Source organism: Hemicordylus capensis, chromosome 3, assembly GCF_027244095.1.
Source record: "Hemicordylus capensis ecotype Gifberg chromosome 3, rHemCap1.1.pri, whole genome shotgun sequence".
Classification (NCBI taxonomy): domain Eukaryota; kingdom Metazoa; phylum Chordata; class Lepidosauria; order Squamata; family Cordylidae; genus Hemicordylus; species Hemicordylus capensis.
The window spans coordinates 116,616,115-116,635,852 of record NC_069659.1 but is presented as its reverse complement, the minus strand read 5'-3'; the positions used below and the strand labels follow the sequence as shown (position 1 = coordinate 116,635,852).

Genomic DNA, 19,738 nt, shown 5'->3' with positions numbered 1-19,738 from the left:
CCTGTTATTTTAGTCCCAACCAGGGGCAGAGCCACCATTGGGCCAACGGGTTCAAAGAACCTGGGCGGCTGACCAGTCAGGGGCCGCAAGAGCAGCATCGACACGCCCCCTGCGTCTGACGTCAGATGCAGGGAGGCTAGTTTAGCTCCTGAGCGGGGACCGCGCGGCCCCTTCAGGAGCTAAACAAAGGCTGGCGCTGTGTTCGCAGCGCCAGCCAGGAGCAGCTCTTCTCTGCAAAGGCAGGGAAGAGCCGCTCCTGGTTGAGTGCTGCGAATGCAGCGCCAGCCTAAGTAGCTCCTGAAGGGGCCGCCTGGCCCCTTCAGGAGCTAAAAGACTGGTGCTGCCTTTGCAACGCAGCCTAGGAGCGGCTCTTCCCTGCAGGGAAGAGCCGCTCCTGGGCTGTGCTGCGAAAGCAGCACCAGCCTTCGTTTAACTGCCGAAGGGGCTGTGCGGCCTCTTCGGCAGTTAAAGAGCAACTGAGTCTCTCTCGGCCGAACGGAGCCTCCAGGCTCCGTTCAGCCAGACCACGCCCCTGCATCTGACGTTTGACATCTAGACATCTGACATCTAGTAGCATCTGACATCTAGACTAGCTAGCCCCTGTGTATGATGTCAGATGCAGGGGGCGGGGCTAGCGGTGGCGCCCGCCGCGGCCACATACAGGCCACCAGCAGGCTGGCTACGCCCCTGGTCCCAACTGCTCTTTTAACCTCACTACTGAGTTTTGGCCTTGCTTTTAAGTGACAGAGGGTTCCATGACTGCAAGCCTGGGCACTCTCACCGCTTTAAAAGTCTTTTTGGTGGCTGTGGATGGTTAGATTGGGCCAGCTGTGGCCAAGTCCTCACACTTTCTCTCTGGTTGGTCCTGCAACCAATGCTTTTAAGGCACAGTCATTTATCATGTCTAGAGAGTTGGCCTCTCTGTCAATACCTGCATGTATTGAGCCAGTGTGATGTAGTGGTTAGAGTGCTGGACTAGGTCTGGGGAGACCCGAGTCGAAATCCCCATTCAGCCATGAGCCTTGCTGGGTGACTCTGGGCCAGTCATTTCTCTCTCAGCCTAACCTACTTCACAGGGTTGTTACCGCTCTGGGCTCCTTGGAGGAAGAGTAGGATATAAATGTAAAAATAATAACTACACTGCAGGAATAATAGACTGCACCCAGGCAGAGCTAGAGACGCTGGATCGTAAGACCAGGAAAATCATGACTATCAATCATGCTCTGCACCCTCGCAGTGATGTAGATAGGCTATACCTCCCTCGCAGCTCAGGTGGAAGAGGAATGCTGCAAGTCCATCAAACAGTAGAGGAGGAGAAAAGAGGCCTTGAAGAATATATCAAGGACAGTGAAGAAGATTCACTTCAAATGGTCAATAATGAGAAACTATTCAACACCAATGAAACAAAACAGGCCTACAAGAAAGAACAAGTCAAGAACCGAGCAGAAAAATGGAGAAATAAGCCCCTGCATTGTCAATATTTGTAGAATATAAGTGGAAAATCAGACATCACCAAGACCTGGCAATGGCTTAAGAATGGCAACTTGAAGAAAGAAACAGAGGGTTTAATACTGGCTGCGCAAGAACAGGCACTAAGAACAAATGCAATAAGAGCAAAAGTCGAAAAATCCACCACAAACAGCAAGTGCCGCCTTTGTAAAGAAGCAGATGAAACCGTGGACCACCTAATCAGCTGTTGTAAAAAGATCGCACAGACTGACTACAAACAAAGGCATGACAAGGTAGCAGGGATGATACACTGGAACATCTGCAAAAAATACAAGCTACCTGTAGCCAAAAATTGGTGGGACCATCAAATTGAAAAAGTGGTCGAAAATGAAGATGTAAAAATATTATGGGACTTCCGACTACAAACAGACAAACATCTGCCACACAATACACCAGATATCACTGTAGTGGAGAAGAAAGAAAAACAAGTGAAAATAATTGACATAGCAATACCAGGGGATAGCAGAATAGAAGAAAAAGAAATAGAAAAAAATCACAAAATACAAAGATCTACAAATTGAAATTGAAAGGCTGTGGGAGAAAAGGACCAAAATAATCCCAGTGGTAATTGGCGCCCTGGGTGCAGTTCCAAAAGACCTTGAAGAGCACCTCAACACCATAGGGGCCACAGAAATCACCATCAGCCAATTACGAAAAGCAGCTTTACTCGGGACAGCCTATATTCTGCGACGATATCTATAACAACTGACAATAAAATTCAGCCATCCCAAGTCCTTGGGAAGGACTCGATGTCTGGATAAAACAAACCAGTCAATAACACCTGTCTGACTGTGTTAACAAAAAATAATAATAATGTGAATTTGTGCAGTCTGTTAAAGTAATTAAAGTCACCCATTATTACAGCTCCATCTCTTTTTGATGCCTCTGGTTTGCTTCTTCAACTACACGTCACTCTAAGCGTTTTTATCCAGAGGATGATAGCATGTCCCTAGTAACACATTTCCTTTGCACCTGTCCTTGTATTGTCACTAGGGGTGTGTGAACAGATTTGACTTCAAGCTGGTTTGGTTTGACAGTTTGGGGTCAAGCCAAACCACCCCCAGTTCGGCTCAAACCCCAACTGAACCTCCCACAGCCATTTGGGGGGTTCCTGGACCAAAAGGGTTTTTTTAAGTTAATATTTTTTAACTTATGCTCTCAAGGGAGCTTCTCCCTGGAAAAGCTCCAGGTGACAGGAGTGTCCGTGGAGCTTCCTCCCCCCCCCCCCCGCCTGCCTCCGTTATGCATCCATCGCCCGGTTTGGGTGGTCTTTGGCCCAAAACTTTCCGGTTCTCCCCAGCGCAGCAGCCATTTAGAAGGCTGCCACACATGTGCAAATGGCCTTTGCATGGCCTGGTTGGTTTTTTGTTTGTTTGTTTTAACTTTTTGGTCTGTGACCCTGCCCCGGATTGAACCAGGGATGGGTTTGAGGGGGTGCCAGTTGGGGTCAGTTCAGCCTTGAACTGAACTGGGCCAGTCAGTTCTGTGCGCATCCCTAATTGTCACTCAGAATGATTCCGTGGAGCACTCCGGCCCTCCTAGGTTTTCTAGCTTGTTGGAGTCTATCCCTTCTTTAATATACAGTGCTAATCTACCTCCAATCCGCCCCTCCCTGCCCTAGAATAACAGTGTCCCACTGGTTCTCACTGTTCCACCAGGTTTCCATTACACTCACTATATCTATGTTTTCATTAAGAACTAAGCACTCTAGCTCACCTATCTTGCCCTGGAGGCTTCTGGCCTCCATCGAGTCTCTTACCTTACATTGGCATCTGCTATCTCCCTTACTGTCATTTGACAGGCTGTCATGTGTTTCTGTCTACTCTACTCCTGGTTCTACTCTATCCCCTTCTGTTTTATCAGAAGTTTTCACCCTCACACCTAAGAGGATTTTGCTTGCTGAACAAGATACCACCCAGTTCCTGTCGACAATTCCCAGGTGTCATTTTAAAAGCTGCTCTGCGACCTTTTTGTTTTTAAGTGCCAGCAGTCTGGTTCCATCTTGGTTCAAGTGGAGCCCATTCCTTATGTACAGGCTTTGCTTTCCCAAAATGTATCCCGGTGCCTAACAAATTTAAACTCCTCTTCCTGGCAGCACCATCTCACCCACACATTTAGACCCCATCAGCTTCATCTGTCTTGCTGGCCCTTCATGTGGAAAAGTTAGCACTTCAGAGAACGCTACCCTGTGGGTCCTGGATTTCAATATGCTACCTTGCAGCCTAAATTTGGCTACCAAGACCTCCTGACTGCATTTCCCATCATCGTTGGTGCCGATGTGCACCACAACAACTGACTCCTCTCCAGCATTGCTTAACAGCTGTCTGGATGCTGTGTGACGTCTGTAACCTTTGCACCAGGCAGGCAAAGCATCGTGTGGTCTCCACAGGGGTCACAAACAGTGTTCTCCTCCTCTTCCTCACCCTGGCGGCCGGGCCCGCCACCGCCTCTTCCTCTCTGGTGGTCGGGCCCACCACCGCCTCCTCACCCTGCTGGCCGGGCTGGGCCTGCCACCACCACCTCCTCATCCCAGCAGCCATTTTCTCCGTGTCCCATCGCTAGTCCGGCAGCTTCTCACGAGAGCTGCCACACATGCGATTAGCGACGGGTACGCCTAAGAGAAATAAATGTATAGATAGAGCTTGTTTACTTGGAAGCTGTCTTAGCTGCAGATGTCAGCTAATTAAAACTTTTAAGCTCTGTCCTCCAAGAAAATTACAAAAGTGGGATAGTACTCACCTTCTCATCACTTTTTTAAAACAAACAATAATTTAATAATTAACAAATTATATATATTGGATTTACTGGACATCTATATCAGTTACAATTGAAATAATGAGTCTGAAGTGTTGGGGACTGTAGTGCTCCTTGTGTAGATGTGATACATATATTGTAGGATTATTCTCAGAGGTTTGGAGAGGTAATTCTCAACAAAATATTGTAGCTGAATTTACCAGTACATGGAAGTCAATGACTTCTGAAAGTACAAATAGTAGCCACCTGTATATCTACTGTGCACTGGTAACATGAACAAGACTCCCAGATTATAGAACAGATGGCCAACTTGAAGCCAACTTGAGAGCCAGCATGGTGTAGTGGTTAGAGTGCTGGACTAGGACCGGGGAGACCCGAGTTCAAATCCCCATTCAGCCATGAAACTAGCCGGGTGACTCTGGGCCAGTCACTTCTCTCTCAGCCTAACCTACTTCACAGGGTTGTTGTGAAAGAGAAACTCAAGTATGTAGTACACCACTCTGGGCTCCTTGAAGGAAGAGCGGGATATAAATGTAATAATAATAATAAGAAGAAGAAGAAGCTCTGTTGCTGTTGTTGGACTACAACAGCAGCCAATGTGGAATATGGAAGTTGTAGCCCAGCAACAGCTGGAGGGCCTCAGGTTAGCCAACTTGGATATAGATTGAGTGATACAAACATTTCATATGATAACAAATGAACATATTGATATTTTAAAGAGACAATCTATGAAGCTGTTTTTGTTTGGTCAGTAGTAGCTTCTTCTCTGGTGAGTAGCAGTTTGTGGTTCTCCTCATTGAAGAGAAAAAATGAATGAAGCAACACAACAATAGTGGGGTGGAGTTGCAGTATAAGATGGCGGTGTACTGCACCATCACCCCAAAAAACCTGATGATGGTCCTTCATCTTGGCATACAACAAACGTGTTCCATAGTAGATATTGTTTTCTCTTCTAGTTCAAGGATGAAAAAGGCAGCTCTACACAATTAAATTAAAATATATGCCCAGTAATTATGTGTGGTACTAGACTAGAACTATGTGTGGAACTAATACACTAGAACATTATTTGTTTCTTGAACAAAATGCCTTTTTTAAAATGTTGAATGCTACTGGACTTTGTTAAGGCAAGATGGCGGACCACCAGTATTAGCACTGACTGTAACTGCATTCTTCAGCTTTGTAGCATTTAGTTGGAAATATTTTGAACCTATATCACAGCGTAGTTCATGCCTTTGGGTCACCCCCCCCCAATCTTGCTTAATATTTTAAGAGTAAACGATCTTTTTGAATTTTAAAATCAGAATACACACACAAGCATAAAACTATCGGAACAACAGGAAATTTTCTAGTTGTTCAGGAAGGTATAGTTTGTGGACCACAAAAAGACATGATCGACCCAAGCACTTTCGAATACACAGTCGACAAAGCTGGGCAAGACTTGGAGGGCCTGGAAGAAAAGAGCAAAGAAAAGCTTGTGAGAGTACAAGAACATCACTTAAACAGATTTAAGCTTATACCATTGGAAAAAAATGTAGTTTGGTGCAATATAGTCATGAACAGAGGGAGCTAATGCACAAGGGAAAGAGTTAATCTCCCCCTGCTCATGGTCCCAATCAGGATTGCCACCTGCCTGACTGCTTTTGCATAACAAGACACACTTCTGCTTTTAAGCAACTCAATGTGTTTTGCCTGAGTTGGACATGATATGCTGGGTACATTTGAGTACCAATATGCTATAGAGCAGGGATTCTCAACGTTGGGTCCCCAGATGTTACTGAACTTCAACTCCCATAATCCCCAACCAAAGGCCACTGGGGCTGGGGATTATGGGAGCTGAAGTCCAGTAACATCTGGGGACCCAACGTTGAGAATCCCTACTATAGAGGATAGAGTGACAGCATTGAACTAGGGAGCCTTGAGTTCAAATCCCTGCTTGTCCACAAAGCTCACTGCGCCAATGACTCTAGCCCTGTTCAGACATTGAGCTCATTCTTTCAACCAGCAACTTAAAGGTAGAAGGCAGCAAACCCAGGTTTTGTTGCTCATGAGAACTCACAGGAAGCCCTCCAACTTAGCAACTTAACATTTGCCAACTCAAATGTGGGTAGCCTGACTTTTTAACATTGATTTTACCTGAGGTACGACAAAAACAGCAGCTGCCTTACTTCCGGGCTTGATTGTGTGTTGAATTTGCGGTTTAAAACTGTTCCCGGCTGCTGATGGCCATGTTTATTATAGAGATCAGTGGCTAGAGGGGCCAGTTGAGGAGAGTTGCTGCTGAACTGAGGATTGCCTTGCTAATGAGAACACAGTGCATCATGGGATACTTGGAGGGCCTAGTTCCCTTTTTCTCCTCATGGACAAATAACTTGCTGCAATTGTTTGGGTGGTGAGTGACCAGAACCAAACAGAGGTTCTGATCATCTTTGGGAATCAGGGTGGGAGTTCTTTCCTCCTCCAAAACACCCCCAAATGGTTATGTGAAAAACCATTATTTGTTCCTGTGTTCAGATATCGGTACACTCATACATGATTTAGGGTGAATGACCATACTTGAATTCATTTTAAAGGCTGTGGTGCCCCAGCCTCCCAATCGCGGAAACACCTGCCATCATGGATACAGCATTCACCTTTTCAGCCAAACACCGGCATATCCATGAGCGGTGCGGAGGAGGTGATGAGGAACTGGGGTCTGCCTTCTAGCCCCAGTTTAGATACTGTACATAGCGGGGCTAGTCTAAGGATCTGCAAAAATCGGGCTAGGAGAGCCTAGCCCAATTTTTGCAGGTCGTCAGAACCACCGGGCTCGGCTGCGAGCCTGGTGGTTCTGGAGCGGGTAACCCACTCAAGAAGTCCTGCCCCAAACCAGGTTTGCGGAGTGAGTGCTCCGCAAACCTGGTTTTTAGAATCGTGAGTAGCTTTGCGCTGTGCCTACTCACAAGTAGACCCCTGGAGGGGAGGCTAAAAGCTGCCTCCCGACTCTGGGGGTCTCCCCAGTATGCCCTGCGCGCTCGCACAGGGCATACTGGGGCTTCCGGGGGCAGCGCAGCCCCCGAGCTCCCCAGCCCCCGCCGGCTCCGTCTCAGAGCCTATCATGTGGGTGGCCTATCCGGCCGCCCAGGGCTCCCTCCCCGCTCACCTGAAGAAACCAGGTCTCACACATCATGAGACCCGGCTCAGCATCTTTTAGATAATGTCTGAATAGGGCTAGTTTGTAAAATATAATGTGTGAATAGGGCTTCTGTCTCTTAGCGTAACCTATTTCACTGCTCATACCTAGGTCTAACAAGCAGCAGGAAGCAGAGCTTGAAGAAGGTACTATTGAATCAGGAAAGATTAACTGCAAAGAGGGGTTTGTAGGAGTGAGGAGCACCAACCCTTCCTGGAGCTCAGCTGGACCTGATCCAAAACCATGTCTGAGCTGGCTTCCCCCTTATTCTGAGGAGGCCCCTCGGGACGGATGCCCCAAGCAGACACGTGATTACCTTGCCTCTGGTGTTGGGAGCTTGGCACTGGAATGGCATGGCCTCTGCTCCTGGGAATGACAGGGTGGTTCTGAGGACAGGACATGAAGCTTGCTGGAGAGCACCTCAGGGCTCCTCCAAAAGGATAACTGCGGGAGAGGTGATGAGCTCTGGCTACTCAGGGTCTGTCAGATCTACGAAGCTTTCATCAGGGTCAGAGGTCTTGGCTGGGAAGTACTCCTCCTCCAGGCTGGGGTTCAGGAGGGTCCTGACACTAACAGAGTTGTTGCAACTCTGGGATAACCCCAAATGGAATAAACCCCACACATGCCACCCTGAGCTCCTTGGAGGAAGGGTGGATCCAAATGTATTTGCAGAACATATAAATAAATAATTAATGTATCTATAGATACATAAATACAGATAGATAAAGATTTGAGGATGGAGATGGAATAGCAATGCCCCACCCACCCTAATTAATAATATGAGCAAAAATTAAACTGAACCATTACCTTCCCGAAGTAACAATGCCCGTTCAACAGAGCTATTTGGTACAGCAAGGTCAAGAGCACATTTGAATTCAGAATTTCTACACTGCAGGCTAGCTCCATAGTCTGTTAACAAGTTGACAATTTCTGCACTGGATTTTCTAGCAGCTGCATGGAGTGGGGTGTCCAGTCGTTTACCCAGATCAACACTAGCTCCTTGAAGAGAATGCATGAAGATTAAACATTACAGGCAAGAAAGGTATGGCTATTATGGAGCAAACTGAAGAGTTATCATTTTGTCACTTTGGACTCCTTGGAGGAAGAGTGGGATATAAATATTATTATTTCTTGTTTACACAGTCAGACAGGTGCTAGTGACTGGTTTGCCAATCCAGACATCGAGTCCTTCCCAAGGACCTGGGATGGCTGAATTTTATCATCAATACTGTTGGTTATTATAGATATCGTCGCAAAATATAGGCTGTTCCAAGTAAAGCTGCTTTTTGTAATTGGCTGATGATGGTGATTTCTGTGATGGTGATGGTGATTTCTGTGATGGTGATTTCTGTGATTTCTGTGATGATTTCTGTGATTTCTGTGATGGTGATTTCTATTTATTATTATTATTATTATTATTATTATTATTATTATTATTATTATTATTAAAAATGATAATTAATAAAACAAGACAAATACTGAAATTGGATTTTCTCTTTAAAAATGATTTTTAAAAAAACAGCAAAAGATTTACATATATAATGAATAAATAAGAATATGGGTAGGAAGAAGAGAATCAGTGCTGGACAATTGTCCAAACCGCACAAATGTCATTTCAAATGCATCAGGAATAACTGGAAGATTAAATTAAAGGAAGCATACTTTAAACATTTAGTAAAACCAAAATACCACCTTTAGCCTGTAGAGGGCTCCTATTCCTTTAATAACTGACTGACTGCAAGACGTTTAAGATACAGAGCTGCTTCTTCACAGCAATTCAGTGGCAAGAAAAGCCATAAAGATTCCCAAAAGTATCTTCGGTCAGCATGAATAAATAAGGTGGGGAAGTATGATGTAAATTGACTTGAAACAATAGCTATATGCATTATGTTGTGTGTGCATTCAGGTGTCTGTAATAGATGTATATGTTTTTGTGTGAATGACTGTATGTGTGTGCATTCATTTTAAACGTGAACAGGCTCCCACAAATGCAGGGTACAGACAAGGAAGAGTACTGTTGACAATGAGAATAACTGTACGTATGAAGGGAGACGGCCTTCATTTCCTTTCTTTGCAACCAGAGTCTGCTGCCAGCCCAACCAGGTAAGTGTGCTTTAAGTAAAGGAAAGGCAGAGAGAGGGGGTTGTTGAACTTGAATTGGAAATAAACTGAGCTATTTCCCATTTGGGGGAAACAGGAAATATTATAAATAGTGTCCTAGCCAATCCAACACAGTCTGGGAGAGAGCTCAGCCATTAACAACAACAACAACAACAGATCTAACAGTCATCGAGAAGAATCGGGTTCTGATCATTGACATTGCAATCCACAAGGATAGACAAGACAGTGAAAAACAACTGGAGAAAATAACTAAATACAAGCACCTGCAGATTGAAACTGAGGGCTCTGGAAAAAGAAAGGAGTAGTAGTGCCAATAGTTGTTGGTGCTCTTGGTGCAGTATCAAAAGAACTTGAACACTATCTTGACACCTTGGGCATCGATGAAATTACAACACATCAGGTACAGAAGGCCACACTACTCGGGACAACGCAAATACTACAATGCTATCTATAATTTTTCTTTAGTTATCCTAGACCCTTGGAAAGGGACTGATAATTAAAGTACCAAATCTAGTCAATAACATCTGGTAGACTGTGTGTCAATAAATTTGAAGGTCTTAAAGAAATACTTACGAAAATGTATGTGAAACATTCTGAATAAATACAAGCACCATGTCAATAATAAGAATTTTTATGACAGTTTCCAGAAATCATGCTTACATAGCCATTTGCCATGATGTTGAGTCTGACACTATAGCATAAATATTAGGGTGCAAATGTACTCCTAGAAAAGACAGACCCTTTCCCCTCACAACAGCCTATGTTGAAAATGAGAAGGAAGTTTTTCACACCCAGATTTTAGTTCGCATCTCCTCCAGAATGGAGGTGTGCATTCACATATTGGCCAAATTTACCCCAAGGTCCCTGCAAGCTATCAGGGAGCACTTCACACACAATTTGGGTTTTTAATCACGTGTTAGAGTGTAGCCCGATGAATATCTGGTGGGAGGGTGTGGGAATCCACTTTTTGCATCGGTTTTTTGGGGCAACTTTGAACTCACAGTAAAAGCCTCACAGAAAATCTGTGGTAAGGCCCACTGCCTGGGAAAATTCAAGGCAGATCGATGTATCTGTTTGCAAACACATATTGTACATCATGATACCCCAACAGCAGATAGCTTACAGCAGGCTGCATTGAAAAGTATTGCATTTGAGGCAATATGAAGTCTGTCTATGGCATTTGATTTCTTGATGGCTTTATTTACACATACAAGTCATCCATTAATATTTCAGTAATTAGGTGGTGACATATACATATGCCAAGATGGCTAGGGTATGTACAGATGATTATTCTGTTCTTGCTGAATTTGGCTGTTTGGAAGAGTGAGGCTGTTTGGAAGAGCGACTTGGTCTGAAACACCCTGCCTGAAGCAGCCAATCCAACCCACCAAGTGAAATCCATGTGCATGCCAGTCTTCAACACACATATAATACTGTATAAGAGTACCTAGTTCTAAAAGCTTCTTGACACAGTCTCTTCTCTGATTCATGCAGGCAACATAAAGTGGTGTTCCAAGTTGTGGGTCTTCTTGGTCCACATCCACATTATTGGCTAAGAGAATTTCCATACACTCTCTGTGGCCTATAAAAACACAGGGATGAGATAACCTCATAATCATAAATGCATCACAAATGCCAGATGCGATGTAGGCAGAGAGCAACCCCAGGGCACACAAACTAGTTGTGCATGTTTAGGGTAAACAGAATTATATGTCACTTATAGATATATAATTCGAGCAGATTCAAGCAGGCATGACAACATGAGTTGGCAACTCTAGTCATACCTTGCATTGACAAGCTCTGTAGAGAATTCAAGTGACTTGCTTACAGAATGGGCCAAATCCCTAACATTACCTCTCTTTACAGCTTCATGAATTGGTGAAGCAAAGTGATTCTCCAGTTCTGGCCTGGCACCATATTCAAGGAGCATGTTGACACACGCTGCACTGCCACTACAGCAAGCATTGAAGAGAGGTGTGATCCCATCTACAGTGACTGCATTGACCTGCAATATAGAACAAAGACAAGATTGGGGAAAAGACGGATGTCCTTGGGGCTTTCAGGCTCTTCTTGTCAAAAATCTCTGCATTGAAATGAATGAGATCTTCAAACCCATATTCACTATTACACACTTTACGTTTGACAGGTAGATCATTACCTCATTAACACTAACCTATATATATGGTTAATGACTGGAGAAATGTGTTTTGACTAGCTTTTGTCATCTTGGCCCAGGGAATATAGGGAAAGATACTGCTCGGTGGTCAAGGACATACTGTTCATGAGTTCACTCACTGGTATCACCAGATATAAGATATCATATGGCAGGGCTGTTATATATTTCTGCCTGAGATTCTGACAAGAAGTATTTGAGATTCCATGTCAGTCAGGATTGCCAGTACTAGACTTGATCAGTCTGTTTTGTTATACTGAAGGCATGGGTCTCAGTATGTCTTATGGAGACAACAGGTATTGGTGTGAATATTTACAAACAACATGACCTTAGTGGGCCCTCATCCTCCTGATACCTCTTACTACCTCCCCCAAGCCTGCCCAAATGAGTGGGCAAGTGGCATGGGCAAGGAACAGCCATCACCCCCACTCACTCACTCATCTGCCCTCTCCCTCTGGGCAGCAGAGCACTGCAGCACGGAGGAAAGAGACCTTCCCACCCAAGGGGCACATACTTGTTGTGGGACCAATTTTCATTGCCAGTAGTGACGGCTGCTGTAAAGCTGCACCTGTATGTGCCCAATGGTGCTCTCCCCTGACACCAGCCCTGCTTTCAAGTTACACTGACATGTTCATCAGACAAAATGAAAATGTAGCTAATTCTTAGTGAGAGAGAAAGAACTTATTCATAGAATAATGCATAGTTAGTGGCAACCAGAAAATATTAGAACATAAATGCATTGACTGCAGGGTGTGATTGACTGCAGGGTGTGATTCTAGGCAAACATTTATTTCATGGTGTCATTTGGACAGCAGTGTTGAGGTTTTTGGTCCTTATAATAGTTTGAAGACTCCTGGTGGTCCATATACAATTTTCTAGCTCTCACAGAAGAGTTGCATGTTCATTCTGGAGCAAGAGCAGATCTCTACAGAAGAAGCGCCCAGTTCAGCATCCTGTTTCCTATGGAGGGGGACATCCAGATCTTTCCAGGAAGCCCACAAGCACAGAACGAAGGCGACAGCCTTCCCCGACCTCGCATCTGGCATTCAGAGATATTCTGGCTCTGAACATGGAGGTTCCTTTTAGCTATAATGGCTGAGAGCTCTTGATAGAACTATTCTCTTTTTTAAACACACTTTTTAAAACCATCTAAACCACCGGGGGGGATAGCAAACTTTATGTATTAATTATATCATAACGTACTTTCTTTTGCCTGTCCCAAACTGACTGCCAAACAGTTTAATGATTCCAATATTAATGAGTGAGAAAAATGTTCTTTATCCACTTTCTTCACAACTTTTATAGTTTCATACATATTTATCTTGCTACATCCTCTAGACGTCTTTATTTCTAAACTACAAAGGCCTAAATGCTTTAGACCTTTCTCATAGGGAAGGTGCTTCAATCCCTTTATCATTTTGGTTATCATTTTCTGCACCTCCAGCTCCCAATATCTTCTTCAGATGGGGGGTTGGCAAGAACCACACAATGTTTTCCAAATGAGGCTGCACCATTGATGCATAGAAAGGTCCTGTGATGCTGGCAATTTTATTTTCAGCCCTTTTGTCATTGCCACTGCACACGGCTGACATTTTCATTGAGCCATCCATCACAATGCCAATCTCTTTTTTCTTATTAGTAAGAGTAAGTTCAGATCCCATCAGTGTATATGGAATGTAAGGAATTTTTTTGTTCACATTAACTATTCAGCACTGGTAGTCATTTATTAGGTCCTATCAGATGTGTCAAATGTGCATAGTTCCTTTGTAAAAGGGAGAGGCAGCATCTCTCATACAGAGGTAATTCATATTCTAATACTCACCCGAGCACCATTTTCCAGTAAGACTTTTGCACAAGCGACATGGCCACCGAGACATGCTTCATGGAGAGCAGAAACACGGTCTATTGTAATAATATTCACATTGAATCCCTATGATTCAGAACCGAATCATGAAAAATATAAAAGTAATGTTTAATATTGCTACTGAAGTCTGAGCCCATTTCACACATCTTTCATGTGTACAACAAATGTGCATAGGGAGTGGAACATAGGAAGCTGCCATATACTGAGTCAGACCATTAGTCTATCTAGCTCAGTATTGTCTTCACAGACTGGCAGAGGCTTCTCCAAGGCTGCAGGCAGGAATCTCTCTCAGCCCTATCTTGGAGAAGCCAGGGAGGGAATTTGGAACCTTCTGCTCTTCCCAGAGTGTCTCCATCCCTTGAGGGGAATATCTTCCAGCGCTCACACATCTAGTCTCCCATTCATATGCAACCAGGGTGGACCCTGCTTAGCTAAGGGGACAAGTCATGCTTGCTACCTCAAGACCAGCTCACCTGTGAATAAATGATCTTGTGAATGGGGCTGTAGTTCAGTGGCAGAGCATTTGCTTTCCATTCAGAAGGGCCTATGTTCAACCCTGGCATCTCCGGGTAGAGCTAGAAAAGACTCCTGCTTGACACCGTGGATTGCTGCTGCTGCCCATCAGAATAGTCAATCCTGAGCTAGATGAACTTTGTATAAGGCAGCTTCCTATGTGGCTAGTATAGCATACATTCTACATTTTCAAAGAAAGTCTCAGGAAGGATAAAATTAACTATAATTAATCTGTTAAGCATAAAGGAAAACATATTAACAGAACAGAAATCCTCAACAGCACACAAATGTTTAGAAGAGGAAAGAAAGGGATAGGGTACAGAAACAAAACTGCTTGTAAAGCAAATAGGATTTCACAAATATATTACAAATAAATTTTCAAACCGTACAATGCAGTCAACACTTATGATTTCTCAGTATAAGCACTGACATAACCATATAAAACTAATCAGGGAATTAGTAATTGGATTCAGAATTTACTGATAAAAGCTACTCTGTCTTTAAATTTTATTTTATTCCTAACAAGGAACTTAAAAGATGGCAATATCAGTCTCTTGTGAAATTAGTTTCTGTTATGGAAAATGGCAAGTTGTCATAACTTCTTGTTTTCTTCCTATCAAGATCTCTGTAGCTTTTGTTTTGAAAAATATGGCAGTTAATACTTTTTTAAAAGAAAAGCTTTTATTAATGCTGTTCCTCTCTTCTCCATTCACTACATTATGCATCACTTTCCCCCAATATACCATTCATATAATTCACATCTATGCATGAAAGTCACTATACACATGTTCTAACTAGCCCATGGAGGTTGGGGCCTGCTGCCACCATCATAGTTCCTCCCACCTGTGTGCATATGGTGACTATCTTTATAGGGTTGTAACATTTAGAAGCTCATTCTGTGCTTTTCTAGTAGCCCTAACATGTCAGACTCTGAAGCAGTTCCAGCCCAAGTGATAAGCACTCTGCCTCTCGCGAAACAAACTAGGCCTGACAGCAGCTATGAAAGATTCTGGTAGGTCTCACTCTAAATACTTGTTGTCAGCCACGTTGTCTCAAAAAAACCATACTTTATTTTAAATACTTCTCTGGCTTTTCCTGGGTGCCTGCTGGAACTTTTATAATCTTTATCACTTTCCCTCAAACTTCAGGGAACACAATAATCGCCCTGAGCCATTTTGGGGAGGGCAGTATAGGAATCAAATGAAGAATGAATGAATGAATGAAATGAAGACTGACTGACTGACTGAATAATATCTTGTTTGGAAAAGTAAGTTGGGAGTAATATACAATTGTGGCCTTAAGTTTATCGTCCTTCATGCAGTATTTGCAAGCACAACCCAGTTTATTTTGAATTTATAAACTTGCCATTATAGATATATCTATACTCTGCACAGCTAATTATGGTCCCTCATATAAAATGCTTAATCTATGAACAGTTTAGTTGAGTATTAACCTTTTAATATATTTTCTTGAGGTTTCTTACCTGTGCTATCAAGGTTTTCAAAGACAGGAGGCGTCCCTGAAATGCAGCTTCATGAAGAGGAGACCTATCTGCCCATGAGCCTGAATTAAGGCAAAGTTCAATGAATAATCAATCTAAATAGGCAAGATATAAAAATGCAAATATATTTACACCTTTTCTGTATGAGAACACATTATTTTGCCATGTCTTAGGGGAAAACAGAATCCTCAGGTTTTTACTCTGTCCTATTAATATACAGGATCACTTACTCTGTGTTGTGATCTGTGTGTTTTACCACACTCATCAGCATCAGCCAATAGTATGGAGGGGTGAGTGGAAAAATGGAAATAACTATGTTACTCCAAATGCCTCTGGGAAGATCAAAAGCAGACATGAAGGGCACAGCTTTCCCGAGTTGCTTGTCCTCAGCACCTGGTATTCAGAAGCTTACCACCTCTGAACACAGTTGCAGGTGTCTAGACAAACTGTGCCACCAGGGAAAGACAGTAAATGGGAAGATCAGACTTCTGGTTCAGCAAACTCTCTTGAGCTTGGCCAGGTCAGAACTGGGCTTCTATTTATTCCCCATCTGTGGTCATGCAAAAAAGAACAGGGAAACTTTGTTGCTTTGCCTGCTGAAACATTAAAATCCATGCTGTTTTTATAACCACATAACACTTGGATCCAAGCCTGAGTTCCATTTAGCGAAAGACCATGTCAATTTAGTTTTAACTGAAATGGCCTTCTGCTTAATGTAACTGGGGTTTGGATCCAGTTGCTCAAATCCCTTTATGCTCTTAAGTCATTAAGCTCAGAAGAGTAAACAGTGCCTTAAATGCGGCGCTGCAAGGAAGAGATGTGTCAGCCTACAAATTATATTTAACCTCTCACATGTTGCTCAATGAAAACAAGAACATTTTTAACCTATAAATAACTGTACATGCCCAATCTTTTAAGTACAATGTTCATGCTAAATACAGTCGCCTAATTTGTTTGCACAAACACAGCAGTGTATTTCCATGCTAGCTAAAATAACATACCTCCCTGAATTGTATGACAAATGTAGTTCCCATAAGGGGCATCTCTCAATTCTCCAGAAACTGAAGGCATCTCAGAAGGGTTTAGAGGTTGGTTTGGAAAAAAAAAATCTAATGGTAAATCCAGCCTCTCTAACTCCTTCTTTGGACTATGTTACTTCAATGCTTAACGGTAGCAGTTAGCCTGTAATCTAAATCGAGGGCAGAGGTGAAATGGTGATGACAGTGTTTTGAAAGGCGACACTAGGTGGAAAAACTTGCAAGTGGCAGTTTGGCAGGGAAAAAATGGACGATTTCTATCCATCTAAAAGTAAACATTTGGATGGTTTTTGTTTTAATTTTGTGCATTTAAATAAAGAGGCTTCTATGAAAGGAAATAGATGTGTTTGAAAATAACAATACACTACTTTATAACACAGCCACCTAATAGCGCAGTGGGGAAGTAACTTGCTTAGGGAGCAAGAGGTTACTGGTTTGAATTCCCACCGGTAAACATCTATATTGGGCAGCAGTGATATACAAAGGTGCTGAAAAGCATCATCTCATACTGCATGGGAGATGGCAATGGTACACCCCGCCCCCCCGCCACCCTGGTATTCTACCCAAGAAAACCACATGGCTCTATGGTTTCCAGAAGTCAACACTGACTCAACGGCACAACTTTACTTTTACTTTGTAACACAGCAGAGACAGAGGTAACTGCAGTCTACAGTTGCAGAGACGTTAATAATGCCATTTCTAACAAATACTGGTTATTGATGCCAGAATGGCTCATTGATACTTTATGGGCAAAATGGATGTTATCAAATAAGTATTCACAATTCCTACATTTAAACATATAACTTTGAAATAACCTCATTTTCATAATTTATTGTCAAAAAATTCTATTGTGATCAAATTGTTTTTAGAGCACTATTTTTATTCACCTATTCCCATTTGGCTTTGCAGAGATTAAAATTACTACTATTGATTGATTAAGTGCTATCAAGTCAGTGTCGACTTGATACAACCACATAGATAGATTCTCTCCAGGATTATATGTCTTCAGCTTGGCCTTTAAGGTATCTCAGTGGTGCATTCATTGCTGTGGTATTAGAGTCTATCCACCTTGCTGCTGATCGTCCTCTTCTCTTTCCTTCAACTTTTCCGAGCGTTATGGACTTCTCAAGGAAGCTGGATCTTCGCACAATGTGTCCTAAGTATGATAGTTTGAGCCTGGTCATCTGTGTCACGAGTGAAAATTCTAGATTGATTTGTTCTATGATCCATTTGTTGGTTTTCCTGACTGTCCATGGTATCCTCAAAAGTCTTCTCTAGCACCAAAGTTCAAAAGCATCAATACTTTTTCTATCTTGTCTCTTCAAAGTCCAGCTTTGTCATCCATAGAGTGTCACAGGAAAAACCATTGTCTGAAAGATTCTAATCTTTGTAGGTATAGACACGTCACGGCATCTAGATATCCTTTCCAAGGCCTTCATTGCATCCCTACCAAATGCTAGTCTGTGGCATATTTCTTGACTGCTGGATCCTTTACTGCAGATGGTCAATCGTACAAGGCAGAAGCTATCCACCTCTTCAGTGTCTTCATTATCAGTTCTGAAGCTGGTTGCTGTAGCTGTAGTCATTAGGTTGCTGCACCTGTTGTTTTCTTTATATTTAGTTGTAGTCCCATTTTTTTCAGTGTGCTCCTTGACTTTCACTACTATAGGAACATAGGAAACTGCCATATACTGAGTCAGACCATTGGTCTATCTAGCTCAATATTGTCTTCACAGACCGGCAGCGGCTTCTCCAAGGCTGCAGGCAGGAATCTCTCTCAGCCCTATCTTGGAGAAGCCAGGGAGGGAACTTGAAACCTTCTGCTCTTCCCAGAGCGGCTTCATCCCCTGAGGGGAATATCTTGCAGTGCTCACACATCAAGTCTCCCATTCATATGAAACCAGGGCAGACCCTGCTTAGCTATGGGGACAAGTCATGCTTGCTACCACAAGACCAGCTCTCCTCTCCTCTCCTCTCCTCTCAGGGTGGTGTCATCAGCGTAGCGCAGGTTATTGATGCTTCTTCCTCCAACTTTAAAACCACGCTCATCTTCTTCCAATCCAGATTCTCTCAGTATATGTTCAGCATATAAGTTGAATAAATAAGGAGAAAGCATACAGCCTTGTCTTATACCTTTGCCGATCTGGAACCAGTCTGTTTCACATGTTCCATCTGGACTGGCTTCCTGTCCTGTGTATTAGGTTTCTCATGAGAAGAAAGTAAATTGCCATAAGGGTGATTTCTAATAAATACCATTTTAAATATTGAGCTCCCTGTTCTTAAGCTCTCACACATTTACTGTTGTGCACCACTTCACTATAAGTGGATGAATCACAAAAGGTCTGAGTTGGGAGAAACCCAGAAGTTCATCAAGTCTACATTTCTGGACCAAGGCCCAACTGTGGACTTTTGTGACTCATAGTGAAGTTCTCTGAAACTGTAAACTTACAGTTTGGCACAGAGAGCGGGAACAATCGGGATGCATCACTCCAATCAAAATAAGCCAAGCCACATGCAGACATTCAATCAATTTCTCTCAAGTGTCTCCTTTCAGAAAATACATAGTCTAAATCTTTTACATAATTGCATTATGGTTACAATGCAACAGAACACAATACTGTATTGAATAATGTATCTTTTTAATTGTCTAAGTTCAAGATTCTTTATCTCAAAATAAAAACAAAGACTCAAAATTTATTTCCAAACCAAAACAAAAAATTCCTCATACTAAAGCATTGTTTACCTTTTTGTCTCCCATCTCAAATGCATGCACTCATATTTTTAGTTGCAAGATTATATGTGTACTTATCGGTATATTCACTGTGCTCTATGGCAATGCAATCATTAATATCAATTTCTTATCACTTTTTTGGGGGAAAAACATTTACTTTTTAGTGCTTTTAATCATTTTATTTTTACCTGGGGCTATTCCATAGATCTCTTCTGCTATCCTGGCAGCCTCTTTCCTGTTCCCTTTCACAATATAGAAATGGGTCAATAAAGCCAAAGAGATTTTAATTAATAGCTTGAAAAAAAACAAAGCAAAAATGGCAAAATAAATATTATTGAAGGCATAGACTATCGTACTGCCCTCCAT

General features: G+C 42.8%; 1 protein-coding gene and 1 long non-coding RNA gene across 5 annotated transcripts in view; one reads left to right on the top strand and one right to left on the bottom strand.

The window, feature by feature from the left end:
- Positions 1 to 11,537, top strand: part of LOC128350173 (uncharacterized) — a 21,604-nt gene extending 10,067 nt beyond the window's left edge. The window contains exons 3-5 of one of the 2 annotated variants that reach the window (XR_008319189.1): positions 7,544 to 7,578; positions 8,381 to 9,535; positions 11,420 to 11,537. This is a non-coding gene — a long non-coding RNA (uncharacterized LOC128350173). Of the gene's footprint in view, positions 1 to 7,543; positions 9,536 to 11,419 lie in introns of both variants that reach the window. The other variant, XR_008319188.1, reaches the window with a different exon arrangement.
- ASB11 (ankyrin repeat and SOCS box containing 11) lies at positions 4,244 to 19,738 on the bottom strand. 3 transcript variants are annotated; one of them, XM_053307958.1, is made up of 7 exons: positions 19,561 to 19,738; positions 15,587 to 15,666; positions 13,549 to 13,656; positions 11,408 to 11,558; positions 11,001 to 11,135; positions 8,240 to 8,431; positions 4,244 to 5,710 (listed from the first exon to the last, which is right to left on the bottom strand). In XM_053307958.1, the coding sequence occupies exons 1-7, from the start codon at positions 19,736 to 19,738 to the stop codon at positions 5,586 to 5,588; spliced, it is 969 nt and encodes a 322-aa protein (XP_053163933.1). In that variant the 3' UTR covers positions 4,244 to 5,585. The 3 variants fall into 3 exon arrangements, with proteins under 3 accessions (XP_053163933.1, XP_053163931.1, XP_053163932.1); XM_053307956.1 differs by lacking the exon at positions 19,561 to 19,738 and adding an exon at positions 16,606 to 16,765; XM_053307957.1 differs by lacking the exons at positions 13,549 to 13,656; positions 19,561 to 19,738 and adding an exon at positions 16,606 to 16,765.

What these genes read in the sequence shown, in the direction of transcription:
- ASB11 (XM_053307958.1), bottom strand. Translation starts at nt 19,738, where the DNA reads ATGGAGGGCAGTACGATAGTCTATGCCTTCAATAATATTTATTTTGCC. An exon ending in TACTGGAAAATGGTGCTCGG is followed by an intron (nt 11,559 to 13,548) that starts GTGAGTATTAGA and finishes TCTATATTGCAG; the next exon opens with GTCAATGCAGTCACTGTAGA. An exon ending in GGCATTGTTACTTCGGGAAG is followed by an intron (nt 5,711 to 8,239) that starts GTAATGGTTCAG and finishes CTTTTCTTCCAG; the next exon opens with GCCCTCCAAGTCTTGCCCAG.